Source organism: Pseudoliparis swirei, chromosome 16, assembly GCF_029220125.1.
Source record: "Pseudoliparis swirei isolate HS2019 ecotype Mariana Trench chromosome 16, NWPU_hadal_v1, whole genome shotgun sequence".
NCBI classification, from domain to species: Eukaryota; Metazoa; Chordata; class Actinopteri; order Perciformes; family Liparidae; genus Pseudoliparis; species Pseudoliparis swirei.
Window position 1 is genome coordinate 23,495,551 of NC_079403.1, and position 20,419 is coordinate 23,515,969.

The window sequence follows — 20,419 nt, forward strand, 5'->3', positions numbered from 1 at the left end:
GGGGGAGGAGAAGTGGGAATAGAAGGAGGACGAGGAGCAGGAAGAGGAGGGGGAGAAGGGGAAGGAAGAGGAAGAGGAGGAGGATGAGGAAGATGAGGAAGAGGAGGACGAGGAAGAGGAGGAGGAGGGGGAAGAGAAGGAGGAGGAGGAAGAGGAGGAAGGGGAAGAGGAGCAGGAAGAGGAGAAGGAGTAAGAGGAGGGGGAGGAGGAAGAGGAAAAAGGGAAGGAAGAGGAGTAGGAAGTGTGAGTATCACGGCCCCCAGGTGTGTGAGTACTGTTGGCCCCCAGGTGTGTGAGTATCACGGCCCCCAGGTGAGTATCACGGCCCCCAGGTGTGTATCATGGCCCCCAGGTGTGTGAGTACTGTTGGCCCCCAGGTGCGGATCACGGCCCCCAAGTGTGTATCACGGCCCCCAGGTGTGTATCATGGCCCCCAGGTGTGAGTACTGTTGGCCCCCAGGTACGTATCATGGCCCCCAGGTGTGTGAGTACTGTTGGCCCCCAGGTGAGTATCACGGCCCCCAGGTGTGTGAGTACTGTTGGCCCCCAGGTGTGTATCATGGCCCCCAGGTGTGTGAGTACTGTTGGCCCCCAGCTGCGTATAACGGCCCCCAGGTGTGTGAGTACTGTTGGCCCCCAGGTGCGTATCACGGCCCCCCTCTACCTGCACCTCTTCCACTCTGAACACAGCAGCATCTTCCTGAAGGTGCGCCTGAGCTCGGCGCTGCGGAAGGCGTAGATGGCGGGGTCGATGGAGGCGTGGCTCATCAGCAGCAACACGTGCAGCTGGAACAGCGAGCGGTAGCACTCGCAGTACGGGTTGGCGGGGCACACCATGATGATGACGAGGTGGAGGAAGAACGGCGCCCAGCACACCACGAACACCCCGAACAGGATGGTGAGGGTCAGGGCCCCTCGCGTGCCGCCGCCCCATCGCCTCCGACGCCGACACTTCCCGCCGCCGACGGCGGGCAGGGCCGCGATCTTCCTGGCGTGGATGCGCGCCAACATGAACATGTAGACGTAGAGGAAGCAGATGATCGCCAGGGAGACGACGAAGAAGACGACGAAGAGGATCATGATGAGCTTGGAGGCGAAGAAGCGCACCATGAGCACGGCGGACACGCCGCACGTCGTCCAGACGACGGCCAGCGCGGTCTTGGTGCGCCGCATCGTCATGATGTTGTGGTAGCGGAGGGCGTGGAAGATGGTGATGTAACTGGAGGGAAACAAATCATTGTTTACATCTGAAATGTCTGTTTCTATACAAGTAGCCAGCTACATTCGGTATATATACAAATATAATTTATATATATATATATATAATATATATTGATACAAATATATATATATATATATATATATATATATATATAATTTAAATATATAGAAAATATATATATATTTATTACAATATATATATATATGTATATATATCATTTAAATATATATAAATAAATATATATATTAAAATATATATATATATATGTATATGTGCATATATATGTATAAAGAAACTGTACATATAAGTATATATATATAGATTTATATACATATATATATACTGTTTATACATATATATATATAAAGATAGATATTTAGAAAGATATATACAAAGATCTATATATACATATATATATAACAATATTTATAGATAGATAGATATATACATATTTCTCTCTCTATATATATATATTCCTATATCTATAGATAGATATCTGTCTATCTATAGATATAGAAATATGCTGACATGACCTGACACGAGTGCTGCCGTGTACATGTCTTGCTAGAAAGCATTCGGAAAATTATTTTAATAATCTGTGGATCTACGAGTTAGAGCCCAGATAAAAAATGTCAGACGTTTTCAAATTCTCCCCAGAGTCCTAGTTAGTGAGACCTGATGCTTTGAATTTAAATATAAGCCGAGGATAATTAGTTATCGGGTCCACAATCTAGAGAGAATAACTTCAAACAGATCAAATAAATCCTTCAACTTTTTTGCTATACCCACCAGAATCGTTGTTTACTTCACTAGTCAGATTAAATGGAACCACATATAGCTTTAAGCATCATTATACCTGTGCTATGGGGATTCTGATGGATTGGGCTATGGTGGAATACACTAATAACATCACATTCAAAACTATCGCTGTAAATGTCCAGGTAAAACATTCCTGTGCTCCATGTACACTACCATTCAAAAGTGTGGGGTCACTTAGAAATGTCCTAACTTTTCAAAGAAAAGCAGTTTTTTTCAGTGAAGATAACATTAAATGAATCATAAATATACTCTATACATAGTTAATGTGGTAAATGACTATTCTCTGGTGTTTAATGAAGTCTCTACAGAGGTGTGTAGAGGCCCATCTCCAGTGTTCTAATGGTACATTGTGTTATCGCCTTAGAAGACTAGCGGAGGGGTAGAAAACCCTTGAAAGCCCTTTTTATGTGAGCGCAGCTGAAAACAGTTATTCTGGTGAGAGAAGCTATAAAACTGGCCTTCCTTTGCGCCACAAGCTTGAAGAATAACATTAATATTTCCAATAAAAATCATTATTTCTAAACTTTTCAATATCTTGACTTTATGTTCTTTTAATTTTTCAATTCATTTGATAAATAAAAGTATGAGTTTTCATGGAAAACACCAAATTGTCTGGGTGACCCCAAACTTTTGAACGCTAGTGTACGTACCGGTCTGCAGCAATGGCCATGAAACTGAAAATGGAGCCCACGAACGACATGCACAGCAGGGAGTCCATCACGTCGTCCAGGTTGGTCTCGGAGGGCCCTTTCTTCTCCAGGTGTCCCCCGTTGGCCAACACGATCATCAGGTTCTCCCAGGTCTTGGTGAGGCTGGCGATGGTGTTGAAGGCCGCCAGGCTGCAGATGAAGCAGTACATGGGCGAGTGGAGGTTCCTGTTGCGTATGACGGCGACCACGACCAGCAGGTTCTCCGCCAGGCTCACCACGCCGATGGTGAAGAAGAGAGGCACGGGGACCTTCACCTCGGGGCAGTCCGAGTGATTCGCCGCGGTGGCGCTCATGTTCACGTCCGGGTGTGGAATACGGTTAGCGTCGAAACCGCAGCTACCGAGACATCGATGTTCAGGTTACGTTCTCAAGACGCTCAGAGGAGTAACTTCTGTACTGGATGGCCTCAAGGTTAGAGTAGAGTAAGTTATCAGAGTATCTCCATTTTTCATTCATGCCTATAATCTGCAGTTGGACGATATGACCAGCAATGAACTAGCATGGTAGTGGAGGTGTACTTCCTCCACTTAGTAATCAGGAATGGTATCGTAACCTGTCACAAAATGTCCTTTTTACCTACTGCATGTCCTATTTCCACCTGGGGAGTGGGGGGGTTCAGGGTGTTGGCACAGCTCAGTCGTTATCTACAGCCGTCTGCCTTCCTGTGGCTGTTCCAGGCTGTGAGTTTGTCCAGGTCTGAGAGAAAGATGGTCAATTATTGCCCGTGAGATCTGGATTTCTGTTCTTCACCTGCGGAAAAAACGAAAGTGAAATTCATTAAATTCGATATAACCCGCAGAGTCAGTCACGCTGCTCTTGTTGAACGCTCACACGCTGATGTCGGTGTGACTCATAGAGCACTTGAAGTCCTTCGTTTGCAATGCACCTGTATTTTCTCTTTGATGAGTTTCACCTTTCCTCTCGCGTCTCACTGCTCATCTTGCCGTTCATTCAACTTGAACATGTTTGGTTCCTCCTTTGTAATTGGACAGTGATCAAAAAAAACATTTCGAAAGGAATATCATCATATTTATAGTGAACAGAACTACTCTGTGATTGGTGTTGGAGGACACCTGCCAGGCCACAGACTGAGCATGATTAGAATAATTATACCAAACTTATACCTAAACCCCTGAGCGGTCTCTGTGATTTCAGAACAATCACGGATTCGTTATTAAATCCAATGTTTAACTCCTCTGTCCCTTCATCTCCACATTTGACAAAAAACTTCAAATTTCTCATTATAGAAACGCAAAAGCAGAAAGTCTGAAATCCGTGGAGCATGAGACTCAAATGAGGCTAATTGAAGTGGTGAAGCTGAACAGCGTGTTCCTCGGCATTAGCGTTCACGAAAAAGCAAGAATCGGCTCAATCGATGAGTTTGTTGCCGACGACGCCGTACCCACCGCTCGACTTTCGCCGCGTACAGAATAAATAATGATAAAGAAGAGCAACAACCGAAGGTGTGAAAAGGCCTCTTCATTTCGCCATCCGCCTTGTCCAGAGTCTCAGAATGATTTATTGACCACATAATGACATGGAAGGGAATTATCTCCACCGGTGGTACAATCACTTCACTAAAGTACTAAATCATTTATTTGTGCCCGGTGTGTGTGTGTGTGTCTTTGTACTTCTGTGATATATGAGAAAAAAATCCTAACGGGTTATTTTTTAAAGTGCTCACGCTGAGAGGTTGAGTGGGCGATTAAAGAGCCAAGATGTCAAGCAATGATAGAATTATTTTTTAAATTATCGCTAAACACAACACATGTTGAAATAACAGAGACAAGTTTGAAGGGCTGGAAAATCCAAGAAACGTATATATGATGTGTTTACTGTTTCCTAGACAATGTGTGTTTGGCTGAACCCTTATCCCGAACCTCGTACTATAAATCTTCCCGACGAGCAATTCACAGACCCTATATGAATTGGCCAAAAAGGAGTTTTGCAGCACCTCGCCAGAAAAGGGAAAGGGAGGCCCCCCCAGACCAGGTCTCTCACCCTAGACCAGGGGTGTCCAAACTTTTTGCAATGAGGGCCAATTGTGATAAAGTCAAGATGCCCGAGGGCCAATAGTTCATTTAAACATTTTTTTAAACCACAAAAGTTACATGAATATAGACTGTTATAAAACAATGTATTTTAACTGTCACAATTACTTTTATTTTTTAAATGACAATGTAACCACATATAATAGAACCAAGTCTGCCTTTCATTCAGTCAGATAACAATGAAAACGCTGTATATAGAATACCTTACATTTCTATGAGTTACATAACGTTGCTTAATGAACATTTTAAACAGGAGTTATAAGTAATGCAAAGTGGTCTGTTATCATTACACTTACAAACTAATTAATTTTGCCCTTATCTTTGCCTAGATCTTTTCAGAAACACAATAGTTTGTCACATCTACAGGTTTTTCACTGTTAATGACATATGTTACCGTTCAACACACTTCACATTTAGCTTATTGTGGCTGCAATTAACCTGTTTTGCACTGAATACCTTTTCAAGATAATATCAATAAAGTGCAACCTGTGACAAATTAAACCAAATAAGATCAAGAATTTGGGCATTAAGAGTTTTACTGAGTGTTAATTACACTGCATATATTTTCAAAATAACAAAAACGCGCAACCTTTGAAAAACAAAACAAGTGCAGATATGTTTGAGTCATCACGTTTTACTCTGTGTGATAAAATGGGCTTTCCACTTCACCTCTTTTTAAAACGGGGTTGCAGGCTTGATACGGCCACTCTCAATCATGCTCAATGTTGAGCTCTTGTTTTGAAGGGCAACAGCTGGAACGCTGAGAGGTAACACCTGGCAAGTCGCCAATAATCTAGTATGTCACGCATGCGCAGCGTAACCGGTTAACGCTGTAACGTACACATTTACACGAAAGTAGGCGCCTGGCATTTCCCTCTTTATTTATGAATGACTTAGTTTTATGTCCGTGTAGTTTGTAATATGTGAAGTTCTCAAACAAGGTCTTGAAATAAAAGAATCTGCATTCACCCTCGCGCCCCACCTCGTCTCTGCTCTAGCAGAGAGCTACTCTGAGACGACGTGTCGGTCCGTGTACGTAATGTTATTTCGTTTTTTCGTTTCATTCCAAATACGGAATACGGAAATCACGTGGTTTTTTAGTTTTCCGTTTGAAAACCAAAAACGGAAAAACGGAATACCACCTCCGTATGTCCGTCTTCACCACCGTGGGAACGCAGAGGTATCGGTTTGCTGTTCCCGCGACATATTGGACGCTCTCTGCCGGCTGGTTGGAGCGCGCTCACCTGTATGTGCGCACCTGTCTGTGCGCATGGGGGCGGAGCTCCGCCGGGATACCGAGAGCCAGGAGAAGTGTGAACGCCACCACGTAGAGACAGAAATGACATGCCGCTGTGTCGATACGATCAATAATATACGACCGTTTAGTTGAATAAAACAACCTGACATTACTTATGTTGTAATCTGGCGCTATAGAGAACATGTCAGTGGGGCGGACCCCCACCCTGTTCTCATAGTATGGGAAACACTTGTAATTCCCACCGCTCCTGAAAGCGGCGGCCCTCACTGTCAACTTTTCTCCTTTTTTTTGCCGTCGCCATGGCAAATAGGTTTGGAGAAGGGTTCACGCCACGCAGAGCCAGATACATTAGAAAGGAGGAATTACGTCTTTCAAGTTTTTATGATTTATTTATTCTGACAGATCTGGCGGGCCACAAATAACACATTATATGACCGATGTCGCGGGCCATATGAAATCTGACCGCGGGCCACCATTGGCTCGCGGGCCGGACTTTGGACACCCCTGCCCTAGACCCATGGGGCTTGCTCGGCTCCTGGAGATGGAGAGGTTGGGGAGATGGAATCCAAAACATCATTTTGTGAAGGAGGCTGTCAAGCTGAAGACGGAAGCCTTTCTGGACTTGAATGGCCAACGGGGTCTTCCAGGTGCCAAGAGGGCCAGAAGGTACTGCATCTCTGACGGTTGCCAGAGCAAAAAACTGGGTGTGGGGGAAGTTCGGATAGACCTTTAGGATGTTCTTGGACTACTCAGAAAGGGAAAGCAGTGGGGTGTATTGTCCAGCGGTGGAAAGAGAACTTGGGCGAACTCCTGAACCCGACTGACACGTAGTCTGTGGAGGAGGAAGAGTTTTAAGACAGACGCTGGAGGTATTACAGTATATACCTCACCTGGCCTGGGAATGCATTGGTATCCCCCAAGAGGAGCTGTAACATGCTGCTGGGTGGAGGGACGTCAGGAATACCTTGCTCAGCCAGCTGCCTAAGCCCAAACCCCCAACACCCCGGACCAGAATCAGTACGTGAACAAAGGTGTCATTGGCTATATCGGGTTTTCTCCCTGCTTCATAACATAGGCCGACTGGATCACAGCTTCTATGGATCAGATGTGATATAAGACACATGTGACCAAATCAAACATGCCTTCATCTACACAACTACTTATGCAAACACTTTCTTCCCACCCCCGGCTTTTCTCTCCCCACTACACCGCACAGATCTGATCTCAACGGCCTTCCACTTCTCTGATTAAACATTTCGGCATATGTCTTCCACTTCATTAACTTCTGAGTTTCTCCTCTTTTTTTCATGTGCTGATGATCAAACAGCTGGCTTCACAAGGACGGACATTGTTATGCTATTGGATATGCCTCATGATTCTATAATCATCCTAATGAGGAAGATGAAGACCATTGGTATGCACACGGAGCCCTTCACTGATGTGTTTTTTGGCAGTGGCGGGCCATGCATTTTCTACCTAGGCCTTCAATGCCGTCTTTATGAATATATATATATATAGATACACTACTGTTCAAAAGTTTGGGATCACCCAGACAATTCCGTGTCTTCCATGAAAAATCACACTTTTATTCATCAAATGAATATAAAATATAGTCAAGACATTGACAAGGTTAGAAATAATGATTAATATTTGAAGTATTACTTTTGTTCTACAAACTTCAAGCTCAAAGGAAGGCCAGTTGTATAGCTTATATCACCAGCATAACTGTTTTCAGCTGTGCTAACATAATTGCACGGGTTTTCTAATCATCCATTAGTCTTCTAAGGCGATTAGCAAACACAATGTACCATTAGAACACTGGAGTGATAGTTGATGGAAATGGGCCTCTATACACCTCTGGAGATATTTCATTAGAAACCAGACACTTCCACCTAGAATAGTCATTTACCACATTAACAATGTAGAGAGTGTATTTCTGATTGATTTAATGTTATCTTTATTGAAAAAAACTGCTTTTCTTTGAAAAATAAAGTCATTTCTAAGTGATCCCAAACTTTTGAACGGTAGTGTATATATATATATATATGTATATATAGATACACTACCGTTCAAAAGTTTGGGGTCACTTAGAAATGTCTTTATTTTTCAAAGAAAAGCACTGTTTTTTCAATAAAGATAACATTAATCAAAAATACACTCTCTACATTGTTAATGTGGTAAATGACTATTCTAGGTGGAAACGTCTGGTTTCTAATGAAATATCTCCATAGGTGTACAGAGGCCCATTTCCACCAACTATCACTCCAGTGTTCTAATGGTACATTGTGTTTGCTAATCGCCTTAGAAGACTAATGTCTGATTAGAAAACCCTTGTGCAATTATATTAGCACAGCTGAAAACAGTTATGCTGGTGATATAAACTATACAACTGGCCTTCCTTTGAGCTTGAAGTTTGAAGAACAAAATTCATACTTCAAATATTAATCATTATTTCTAACCTTGTCAATGTCTTGACTATATTTTCTATTAAATTTTCAATTCATTTGATAAATAAAAGTGAGTTTTCATGGAAGACACGAAATTGTCTGGATGACCCCAAACTTTTGAACGGTAGTGTATATATTTATATATATATATATATATTTATATGAATGTGTATATATGTATGTATGTACATATATCTACGAATTTGTATATATATGTTTGTATGTACATAAATACTTATATGTCGGTGTATCGGGCATGTAATTCAGAGAATCTATATCTATTTTAAATATCGGATTTAACATCACATAAAATTATTGGAAATACGCCCAATATATTGATATCATAAAAAACTTGGCGATGTGACTTATGTGCGTGCACCTGGCTATGGAGGAGAGCCACACTGCGGCAGGGCTCTCAAGTTTTGAAGACAGGCAAGAGTGACATTTCCATCAGCACCCCCCCCCCCAGTTTAATAAAGACACTTACCCGTCTTCAAGTGGATCTCTCATCGAGAGTCCTTTCTCATCGAGCCTTCCGACAGCCCCTGGGCAGCAGCAGTTGTCATGGTTCTAAAAAAGATACGCAGCTGCCGACTCTGCGCTGACTATCGGCCTGTAAATGGGCTAACCAAGAAAGATTCATACCCACTGCCCCGTATTGATGAGTCTTTGGACCTGGTCTTGGGGTCCTCCTTGTTCTCTTCCTTGGACCTCCGCAGTGGATATTACCAAGTGCCTCTCGCCCCGGAGGCCCGGCCAAAGACTGCGTTTTGCACCGGACGGGGACTTTGGCAGTTCAAGGTCCTCAGTTTGGGATTTTGTAACGCTCCTGCCACCTTCGTAAGGTTGATGGACAAGGTATTGGAAGGCATTCCCCGTCAACAGTGTCTGGTATACCTGGACGACATCCTGGTTCATGGTAACTCATCCTGCATCACAGTAATCCACTGCTGTATATTTTTAGAAGCTCTCGGCCGCTGCATGCTACTGGTTCAACACACAGCCATGTTCTCTCGGTCAATAATTCATATGTAGGCCTGCAGCAGTGTAGTCACACAGCACGATTCAACATTTCCACAGACGCAGGACGCCAAATACCGCACCGGGTGAAACCACCGCGAGGCAGGACGACCAGCAGGCCGCACCATGAGGTGAGGGATCTACTCCAAATACGAGCTAGTTGATGACCTGCTTGTGTTTTAAAATGTCCTTCATATTGTTGTGTTGTTATGTGACCTGTCATTCTGTTGTTGTTGTTATTGTTGTTATTAATGAGGGAGTGGATGACATTAAACAATGTGTGATCAGGTTTACTACATGGGGGTTGATTTATAAATGATATATATGCTTATATAAAAAGTATATTTTCACTCAAACACAAATAATTTAAGGGGTTTCTGACAATATCTGTGACAAGTTATATTTCTTCATTTAATTTCTTCATTTCATTCGACCCGTTATATATGTTATCATTTATATAGGGCCTGGTGTTTCTTTCTGATGTAATTTGAATGTCCAGTGTAGATTGTGGCACAATTGCCTTGATGTTGAAAGTGTAAACTCAATGTCCAGGAAGTACTTCTGCTCTCCGAGAGCCCAGCCCTCCTTTACCACGGAGTACCAGGAGAGGTTCCTTCCCCCACACTGCCACACGACCCTCATCACTAGCTCCACCCAGAGGAACCCGCACCACGCGCTGAAGGGGCCGAGTGCTGAAATAAACACTCTGAGGTAATATACACAGTGATTGTCTTTGCCCACCTGGGTGCCTTGTGTCACTCTGGGAGATGTAGGAGACTGGCGTTGAGCAGCTATTTAAATCAGCACATTATTTCCAGAGAAGAAGGAGAATGAATATATTTGGACCTGTTTTTTAAAATAGAAAGAGAAAAATTCCCAACAATAACATGTGTTTCAGATCATTCGGTGTGACCAAAAAATGGGCAAAACAACCCCAACATAATGCCCCGCTGCGATCCCAATCACACAAACATCACCGGAGATGCAGCAGCATCACACACAATCAGATGCACTTTGGAGCGGACCAGATGGCTGCCATGGTGGAGGACTACACGTCGGTGTACAGAAGTAAGCACGCTTAACCAGCAGTAGTCGTTGTTTGCGGGAATAGAAAACAACACATATGCACACCCCCATTCAAATTCTCTCACACTCTCTATTTCTTCTCTCCATCCCTCCACCAGGAGATTTCCGGCGTGGAAAGTAAAGAAGCTTCTGCCATACAAGCCTGCTGAGAGCTTGACAGTCAACCAAGGATTAGCCGTCACAGGCCGTCCCTCCCAAAGTCCCTTCCAGAACACTGCGGTCCAAGTTGCAGCCGACTCTCTTAAATTCCCAGAGGTGCGAAAAGCACCGTTTGAAAGCGTCACCAGCTACAGATCAGACTACGTCACCCACCCGGTGCAGCCCAGACACAGGGTGAAGCTGACACGCCCGACCAAAGATCTGCTGGCGGAGCCCGATGTGCCTTTGAAGCCTCGGGTCGCCTGGGACCAAGACATTTGCGACGAGGCCAGCTCGTTCTTTCAGGCGTTCAAGGACTGGTCCATCGAAAACAAGATCCAGGGCAAAGGCCAGGCCAGAGAATCCGGTCCACCGCCAGACGACCGCGACGTCCTCTCCGCGGCACGTGCAGACGACACGGAACACGAGTGCCGGCGGGCCAAACTGGGCCCGCCGCCTCAGTGGAGCAGAGGCACAGCCAAAGAGCGCTCTGGTGCATGAGGATGCATATTTGAGCTTTTCCTGAATCCACTGTTGGATATGTATTAATACCTGGATGATTCCATCAGATACATTCTCATTCCACCTGTTTAACCCTCCTGTTACCTTCACATTTACTAACATATTTTACCCTCGGGCAATTAAAACCTCCAGAAAATTATTAGAATTAATATTGTTTTCCAAGTTTAAGTGTGAGGTACTTTATGTTTGTTTGTTGACTACCTAAATAGCCCTTTAAATATATAAAAAAGTTGATATTTCTTATATGTTTGACACAGTGAAAAACAGCCTTACGCCGTTCGCCTCCGTACGTTAGTTTATGGATGTCTTCGTCCAATTTGCTATGTGCCCCAAAACCTAACAAGCTAATGTGCAGTCACCTTCACTGGGCCACAATGGGGTTCCCCGTGTCCCGTCCCCGGCCGACTCCAGGTCCCCACCCTCCGCCCCGTCCGACGCCGGGTCCCCGCCGAGTCCAGGTCCCCGGCCCTCGTCACCGCCCCAGCCGACTCCGGGTTCCCCGTGTCCCATTGCCGGCCCAGCCGACTCCGGGTTCCCCGTGTCCCGTCGCCGCCCCGGCCGACTCCAGGTTACCACCCCCCGCCCCGGCCGACTCCAGTTCCCCGCCCTCCGCCCCATCCGACGCCGGGTTCCCGCCCCGGCCGAGTCCAGGTCCCCGGCCCTCGTCACCTAGAGTCGGCCTGGGGTCCTGGAATCGGCCGGCTGGCGCGACAACGGGACACGGGGAAGGGCCGGGAACCTGGACTCTGCCGGGAGTCCAGGTCCCCGGCCCTCGTCACCGCCCCAGCCAACTCCGGCTTCCGCGTGTCCCGTTGCCGCCCTGGCCGACTCCAGTTCCCCGCCCTCCGCCCCGTCCGACGCCGGGTCCCCGCCGAGTCCAGGTCCCCGGCCCTCGTCACTTAGAGTCGGCCTGGGGACCTGGAGTCGACCGGGGCGGCGACGGGAGGCGGAGACCTGGAGTCGCCCGGCTGGGGCGACAACGGGACACGGGGAAGGGCCGGGGACCTGGACTTCCAGCAGAGTCCAGGTCCCCGGCTCCCGCCCTGGCCGACTCCAGTTCCCCGCCCTCCGCCCCGTCCGACGCCGGGTTCCCGCCCCGGCCGAGTCCAGGTCCCCGGCCCTCGTCAGCTAGAGTCGGCCTGGGGACCTGGAGTCGCCCGGCTGGCGCGACAACGGGACACGGGGAAGGGCCGGGAACCTGGACTCTGCCGGGAGTCCAGGTCCCCGGCCCTCGTCACCGCCCCAGCCAACTCCGGGTTCCCCGCCCCCCGTCCCCACCCCCGCCGACTCCAGGTCCGCGTCCTGTCCGATGCCGGGTCCCCGCCCCGGCCGACTCCAGGTCTCCGCCCCCCGTCGCCGCCCCGGCCGACTCCAGGTCCCCGCCCTCCGCCCCGTCCGACGCCGGGTTCCCGCCCCGGCCGAGTCCAGGTCCCCGGCCCTCGTCACCTAGAGTCGGCCTGGGGACCTGGAGTCGCCCGGCTGGCGCGACAACGGGACACGGGGAAGGGCCGGGAACCTGAACTCTGCCGGGAGTCCAGGTTCCCGGCCCTCGTCACCGCCCCAGCCAACTCCGGGTTCCCCGTGTCCCGTCGTCGGCCCGGCCAACTCCGGGTCCCCGCCCCCCGTCCCCACCCCCGCCGACTCCAGGTCCGCGCCCTGTCCGATGCCGGGTCCCCGCCCCGGCCGACTCCAGGTCCCCACCCGACTCCAGGTCCCCACCCCCGCCGACTCCAGGTCCGCGCCCTGTCCGATGCCGGGTCCCCGCCCCGGCCGACTCCAGGTCTCCGCCCCCCATCGCCGCCCCGGCCGACTCCAGGTCCCCACACGACTCCAGGTCCCCGCCCCGGCCGACTCCAGGTCAACTCAAGGTTTTACCTTCTCAAAAGAAAAGGCGGGGAAGGAAGGATGTGGAGGGAAGATGGGAAGTGACACGACATGTGCTTTTCTGTGGTTTATTGGGGAGGGGGGGAAGCTTGGTGAAAGTGTGCAGGGAGTCATTGAAATTGTTCAACTGGACTTTTTCTTTTCTGATCCTTTGTGCCTTCAATTCCTTCTCCTCCAGGAATAACCTGTCGGCATCTTTCTGATCCTGAAGCCAGGCGGCATTGCTTTGACGCTCGGCCTCTTCCCTCTGCTCTCTCTCCTGGATCCTCTTCAACCTGTGGTCAGAGATGGACTGAAGAGCTTCAGCTTTCTTCTCAGCCTTTTTCTTCTGCTGCTTTTCCTGTTGGGCCCGTCTCTTTGCCAAACCGTTGACAACGATCTTCTCATCCCTCTCAGCTGTGGCAGCAGCTTGTTCCTTCTTTAAGAAGGCCATCTTTTCATAAGCAGTATGCGAAGACGAACTGTGTCTGCTGTACCTGACAGTTTCCTCAGCTTTTCTTTGAAGCAGTTTCCCTTCCATTTCAACGCAAGCAAGTTTGGTTTGCTCTTTCTCTGTCCTAAGTATCTCTGTGTTTTTCTCTCTGTAGGAGTTCATTCTGGAGATATCCTCAACAAGTCTTTTGTGTTCCACTTGCTTCAGCAAAGTGTGTTCATCTTCCTGCTGTATTTGTTCCAGTGGGTGAAGGCCATCCAGGTGTTTTGCCATTTCCATATATTTCTTGTTCTGCTGTTTTTTCTCTTGGGCTTTCTGCAGTTCCTTTTCTTTGATTTGTAGGAGGTGTTGTTTTGCTAAAACATTCCTGCAGAGCTGGGTCTGACAGTCCCTTTCCTGATCCTGTATAATAATTGTTTCCAATTGACTCTGCCTCTCCTTCACAATCCTACCGTCTTCTTCCGCTTCAGCCATTTGTTGTTTACAGGTCCTTAATTCAGCAAGCACCTGATTCTCCCTATTCAGATGACATCTTTCTAATCTGTGGTTGACAGACACAGCCTCAGGACTGCTGATCAACTTTCTAACCCGACTGGTTCTCTGGGAGTCTTTCTTCAGCTCTGCAGGTGGGGGAGTTGGACATAGATGCATTTCATGTAATTCAGGAATTATCAATGATTTTCTTTCCAGTCTCTTGCAATCCTGCTGCTGCTTCCTGTTAGCTCTGTCATCATGGATCAACAGGGTGGCAGCAGTGTCTGCATTGATGTCCCCCTTATTTTGGCTAAAACATACTCCTCCACCAACTGTTTTTCTTGTCGTTCTGCGGTCCTTCCTCATCGGTGTCTGCTGAATTTGAAGTTTCTCAGCGTGCAGGGAGTCATTGAAATTGTTCAACTGGACTTTTTCTTTTCTGATCCTTTGTGCCTTCAATTCCTTCTCCTCCAGGAATAACCTGTCGGCATCTTTCTGATCCTGAAGCCAGGCTGCATTGCTTTGACGCTCAGCCTCTTCCCTCTGCTCTCTCTCCTGGATCCTCTTCAACCTGTGGTCAGAGATGGACTGAAGAGCTTCAGCATTCTTCTCAACCTTTTCCTTCTTCTGCTTTTCGTGTCTCTTTACCAAATCAACCACTTCCATATCTGTCTTGCTCTGCCGTTCCTGTTGGGTTTTCTGCAGTGCATTTTCTTTCATTTGCACGCGGTGTTGTCCTGCTAAAGCATTCCTGCCGAGCTGGGTCTGAAACTTCCTCTCCTGATCTTGTATGATCATTCGTTCACATGTACTCTGCCCATTCTCATCAGTCTTACTGTATTCATCCATCTTTTGTTTCTTTTTCTTTGATTCAACCATCAACTGATTCTCCCTTTCTAGGTGACTCTTTTCAAAACTGTTGAATTTTCTGTCCATTCTGTTTGCCATCTGCATGCTGTCACAAGTAAATTGTCCAAATATCATAAATCCTTGAAGTCTTGGTTGGAAGTTGTTGAAGCACTGCGCCTGCGGTCAAATAGCTTTGAAAACTAGAGCTTCTATTGAGCCTGCTTAAAGACTGCCTTGTGACATCATCTGTGACCTCATCCATGCATGGATCAAAGGCGACATTCTGTAGGTCATGTGATCACTGTAGCTTTGTGGGGGCTTTGGATCAAAGGCGACATTCTGTAGGTCATGTGATCACTGTAGCTTTGTGGGGGCTTTGGATCAAGGGCGACATTCTGTAGGTCATGTGATCACTGTAGCTTTGTGGGGGCTTTGGATCAAAGGCGACATTCTGTAGGTCATGTGATCACTGTAGCTTTGTGGGGGCTTTGGATCAAGGGCGACATTCTGTAGGTCATGTGATCACTGTAGCTTTGTGGGGGCTTTGGATCAAGGGCGACATTCTGTAGGTCATGTGATCACTGTAGCTTTGTGGGGGCTTTGGATCAAAGGCGACATTCTGTAGGTCATGTGATCACTGTAGCTTTGTGGGGGCTTTGGATCAAAGGTGACATTCTGTAGGTCATGTGATCACTGTAGCTTTGGATCAAAGGCGACATTCTGTCGGTCATGTGATCACCGTAGCTCTCTTCTCTCTCTCTTCTCTCTCCTCTCTCTCTCTGTTCTCTCTTTTCTCTCTCTTCTCGCTCTTCTCTCTCTCCCTCTCTCTATTCTCTAAACATAACTAACGTCAGTAAACAGCTGGACGAGGCTTTGAAATCACGGATTTCGTGAGTTTTTGTTTATTTATTTTTTTCGGAAACGTCGGACCAGTTGTGACGTCATGTTTTCAGCAGCGCTAATGTTGTGGTTGATTCATCACAAAACAACGTTAGGGGACAAACGCCGTCATGATCTGTTTGTCTGATGCTGCGGGTCAGAGGAGAAGGAGGTGCAGCCGTTTCGTGGCGCGAGGAGCACTGGGCGGAGGAGGAAGTGGAGGAGGAGGAGGGAGGGGCACGGCGGGGGGAAGAGGAGGGGGGGGGGGGCTCGTGAGCGCCGCGGAGCATGTCGGGGCGAAATTCTCACAATAACTCGAATAAATGCCCCGTCGGATATTAAAACACATTTGGGGGGACTTGATGACCGAGAGAGAAACTTTTATTCTAAAATACGGATGAATGAAAAAAATGTGTCTCCAGCAAAAAGGGCATTTTTCTCATCCAGGGCAAAAGGGGAGGAGCTTGAGCACCACTAGGGCTCCATCTGTGCACGTGCCTGCTTGAGAGCCCTGCTGCGGTCTGTCCCCGGTCTCTGTACCTCCTTACATACATAAATACACACACATACATCGATATAAATACACACATACATGTAAATATTTATATCGATGTATGTGTGTGTATTTATGTATGTACATGTGTATATATCAGAGAATCGGCCCCCCCCTGAGACCAGTGCTTGAGCCTGCTCTATCCCCCCCCCCCCCTCCAGTCTACGAGTATCTAGGGTTCACATCCTGGTTTCCACCTTCTGGTACCAGGACTCTCCCAGATCCTCAAGTAGGCTTGAGACCAGTGCTTGAGCCGCTGTTGGATCTAATTGGCTGCTGCTGCTCTCGTGGCGCTGGATGCGGAAGTCATTCACGTCGTCGGAGTGACATTCACGGAGCTGCGTGCGCCTACGGGTGATGTCATGAACCCAGACACCAGGGCGCTAGGTGTTACGACGTGTGTGGCATTTCCACAAAAAGTAGAACGTAGAAAGAGTGGTTAATTATTCCGTGGCGGATGGCGGAAAATATTTTTCCACGGAGATAAGCCACGCCCCCTCACCGACGCGTATGACGCGGTTAAACCACAAACAGTCGGGCTAGTAAACTCACGCGAGTCAGCGCTGTCAGTCTGTTTGTGACAGGGTTCACACCAGGCCCGGGGTGGGTAATCGGGAGAATCGGGAGAGTTCCCGGTGGGCCGCTTCACTTCTGGGCCGGTCGAGAATTTTATTTGTTGACTTCTCTTAAAGTGGGCTACACACGTTCCGCATTCTGACAGCGCAGCCTCTGCATGGGTTGTACCATGCGAGGAAGTTCACCCCTCCCAGATATTAGAGTTGGTTCAGTCCATTATGGAACCAACCAACTCATTTTGGGAGAGGTGAACTTCCACGCATGGTAGGCTACAGCCGGTATACCATGCGAGGAAGTTCACCCCTCCAAAATAAAGTTGGTTCGGTCCTTAGCGGTCTTTTCCAAAAAGTTTTCTCAGCTACCGATAGCTGGGCCGGTCCAACCGCAACGATACGCGTCAGGGAGGATGGACGGGAGGAAGAGGGCAGGAGGGGCTGAAAAAGCCAGGTTGAAAAAAAGAAAGGCATTGGAGGAGGATGCTGCCAAATGTGCCAAGCTTACAGATTTATTTTCAAGAGGACAAACACAAGTGGCAACTGGTAAAGAGAGACAAAGGCCTAATGATTAGCAACATAACTATTCGGCTAACGTTGTAGCCTTGATTAATATCATTGTAGCGTTGTCAACCTATTCCCAAGCAAAATATTAAATTGAATTAAAATATTAGCCTTTTTATATCACCCAAAATATGGTGATCCATAGACTTTGCAAATATTATGCAAATATTGATATATACTATTGAAATTGAAATATGCAGTAATATGACTTAATTTTTCTTTGTAGCTTCGGAGCAGCAGATAAGACTGTCTCCTGCTGAAAATGATGAGCCCGACATTTGCAATGAGGAGGCCATGACTACAGGGACATGTAGAGAGGATAACAGAGGAAATTATATGAATTAAAGTTATATATTCTAAGAAAGAGCAGTACAATACTTGATGAACCAAGATGCATTGTTTGCTCAGAAGTGGGTGTAGTAAAGGAGTAAATCACCACTATATAATACTCATGCAGAAAAATGATAATGACCATGACAATGACCATGATAATGACCATGACAATGACGGCCCCCATGAGGTCTCACTCCAACAAATCTGGCCTACTGCCTAATCTGAGTCTGACACCCCTGCTACGCCCTTCTGCCTTTTTTAATGTTGTGCATATTTTGTTAACTTCTCATCTTAAGTGGATTATTATTGTTGTATTTAACCGTAACATTATTTGTTGGACCATGGTATTAATAAAAGAACTACAGGATAGTAAGAGCTGAACTGTTGCTTCATTTATCCAATTTCCACGATACCATGAAAAAAGTGGGCTGGTCTTGAGCCTGAAATTCCCGGGCTGAAAAGTGGCCCCACTCCGGCCCTGGTTCACACACATGCTGACCAGTGGATCTCCAGGACCTTTCCAGGACTTTAAATCAAATGTCCATGATGAAACATTTTGTGAAAACTGTGTATACATGACAAAGTGAGAAGATGTAGTATTTAAACTAACAATAAGAATTCCAAAGCAAACCGTATTGAAAATTACAGTTATTTCTTTTTTTATCCGATTAATCGATGAATCGAAAAAATTGTCAACAGATGAATCGATTATCAAAATAATCGTTCGTTGCAGCCCGAGTGTATATATGTAGTTTTTGGGTTATAGCAGCACCGACTGTCATTTGCTAGACCATATATAACTGTTTGTTCATTTAAATACAAACTTTCTGCACATTTACGATTGAAACTTTGTCCAGTTCTCGTAAAAGGGGGCAGCCGTATGAAAGCAATGTTACAACCATTAGAAATACTACAGTGGTTCAAGTGAGCCATGACGATGTAAGACCATCACTTATCGGTGAGTTCCCATTGAAAGATGATCAATGCCATATGAATCAGCCGGAGCTGCACACAGTGGGAGCGGCGATGGTAAAGTAAGAGTCTTTACTTCCATCCAGACGGAGTATCCGTCATATTCGCCTCTGCTTGCCGTCCTTTCATTACACGGACGACCTTTGTTGATCTGCTTGAATTTGAAGGTAAAATGTTACTTAGCGGTAGATTCTCCTCATGGTAACCCATGGTTTCTGTGATTAGTTAGCTCTCTTCTGCCCGTATGGTCAGATACAGCATTATGAGCATGGTATCATGTGACTACATCAGGCTTTAACCACTTAGAACCTCGGGTTCCTGCTGCTTACAGTGAGCATGCACTTACAGTAATGCACTCCTATAGTATATATCTATAGACAACACATAGACAAGTCTTTAGTTGGAGAGTCCCTTCCACATTTTTGATCAAACACTGTGAATGTAGAAGCTTGAATCATATAAAAAGCCTTACTTGTTCCTGCCAGCTGCTGAAACAACCTTCTGATTCAGAGGCCTTTCTCTTTAAAGATGATTCGTCATTTTTAGTTTTGTCATAATTCCCGACAAAAGGCTCTGAAGAGAGAGAGATAGATATAAATATAGAGTGAGCCTGTCCTCGAGGGGGGTTTGTGCTGGGGATTGGGTCCATATGGGAACACTGTTGCTGGAGCCTTGAAAGGCTGCCTCACCAAGGCTGTGACACATGTTTTTTCATCCATTTCTTTGTTGTTGTTCTTCCTTTTTTTGGGGTCAGTATGCTAATTTGAGACATCAGAACAAGGACACTGAACCTCCTCCTTTTTCTCTCGTTCTGGTACATTTGATTCATTCAATACGTTTATCAAAGAAGTGCAGCCTGTTCCTCCTTTTCTCTGCTGCACAGTACGGTCATCATAATCATCCGTGCGTTCTTCTGAAGCTCAAGTAAACAAAGAGACTTTCTTTGCCGTGGAAAGTTTGATCCGACATCCACCTATTTAATTGGTGCTGTGGAATAATTTGTTGCACGTCTATGGTTCGCAGACAGCATGTCCAGGCTGAATGTTATCAGCCTCATTCGGGTGTGTTTTCTTTTATATACCATTCAACAAAGATGAGTAAACATACAGCATAAAAAGCTCAATAGACGTGCCCTCTGTCCCCATCCTGCCCGGATAGGATTCACACAGCCTTGCTGAGTCTCCGTGGCGCTCGGCAGACGGATGTTATGACACGAGTAAATGCAAAAGAACTCACTGCTACATCAAGTCTCGCACCCGTCTGAGTGGACAGAAATGTAAAGCTACACTGCCATGTGGGAGCAGAGGGAGCTGTGTGTAGGTTTCCTCTTGTTGGCGGAGAATATGACAAATGTATTTGTGTTTTTCCCCGCTTTTAGCACCAGTATGGAGACTGTTAGCTTAGTTTGGGTGGTGCAGGTGCATATCAGTATTTTGCATAAAACAATAAGTGGACATACACCCACATGAGACAAAGAAAACATCGTATTTTTTAAAAATCTCATGGGAGGGGGAATACGTAAATTGCACTCATTCATTAATTAAACACCATGTCACCGAGAGACGGACGCACTTAGGTGGGAGGTGTAGAAAAAAAGACATTATGGTATCGGGGTGAAATGAAGGACATGGATGAA

The 20,419-nt window shown here is 46.6% G+C and overlaps 1 protein-coding gene across 3 annotated transcripts; it reads right to left on the bottom strand.

Annotated features, from left to right (window-relative positions):
* Window positions 1-553: 553 nt before the first annotated feature.
* mc2r (melanocortin 2 receptor) lies at window positions 554-19,344 on the bottom strand. 3 transcript variants are annotated; one of them, XM_056433406.1, is made up of 4 exons: window positions 19,256-19,344; window positions 3,328-3,501; window positions 2,692-3,087; window positions 554-1,219 (listed from the first exon to the last, which is right to left on the bottom strand). In XM_056433406.1, exons 3-4 carry the CDS (start codon window positions 3,042-3,044, stop codon window positions 661-663), a joined length of 912 nt encoding a protein of 303 aa, XP_056289381.1. In that variant the 5' UTR covers window positions 3,045-3,087; window positions 3,328-3,501; window positions 19,256-19,344; the 3' UTR covers window positions 554-660. The 3 variants fall into 3 exon arrangements, with proteins under 3 accessions (XP_056289381.1, XP_056289383.1, XP_056289382.1); XM_056433408.1 differs by lacking the exon at window positions 19,256-19,344 and adding an exon at window positions 16,898-16,979; XM_056433407.1 differs by lacking the exon at window positions 19,256-19,344 and adding an exon at window positions 3,638-3,696.
* Between the last annotated feature and the right edge of the window lie 1,075 nt (window positions 19,345-20,419).

Bases quoted from the DNA above. Each gene is read 5' to 3' on its own strand.
- mc2r (XM_056433406.1), bottom strand. From the start codon at position 3,044: ATGAGCGCCACCGCGGCGAATCACTCGGACTGCCCCGAGGTGAAGGTC. The intron at 1,220-2,691 runs GTACGTACACTA...GTTTCCCTCCAG, and splicing joins ATGGCCATTGCTGCAGACCG to TTACATCACCATCTTCCACG.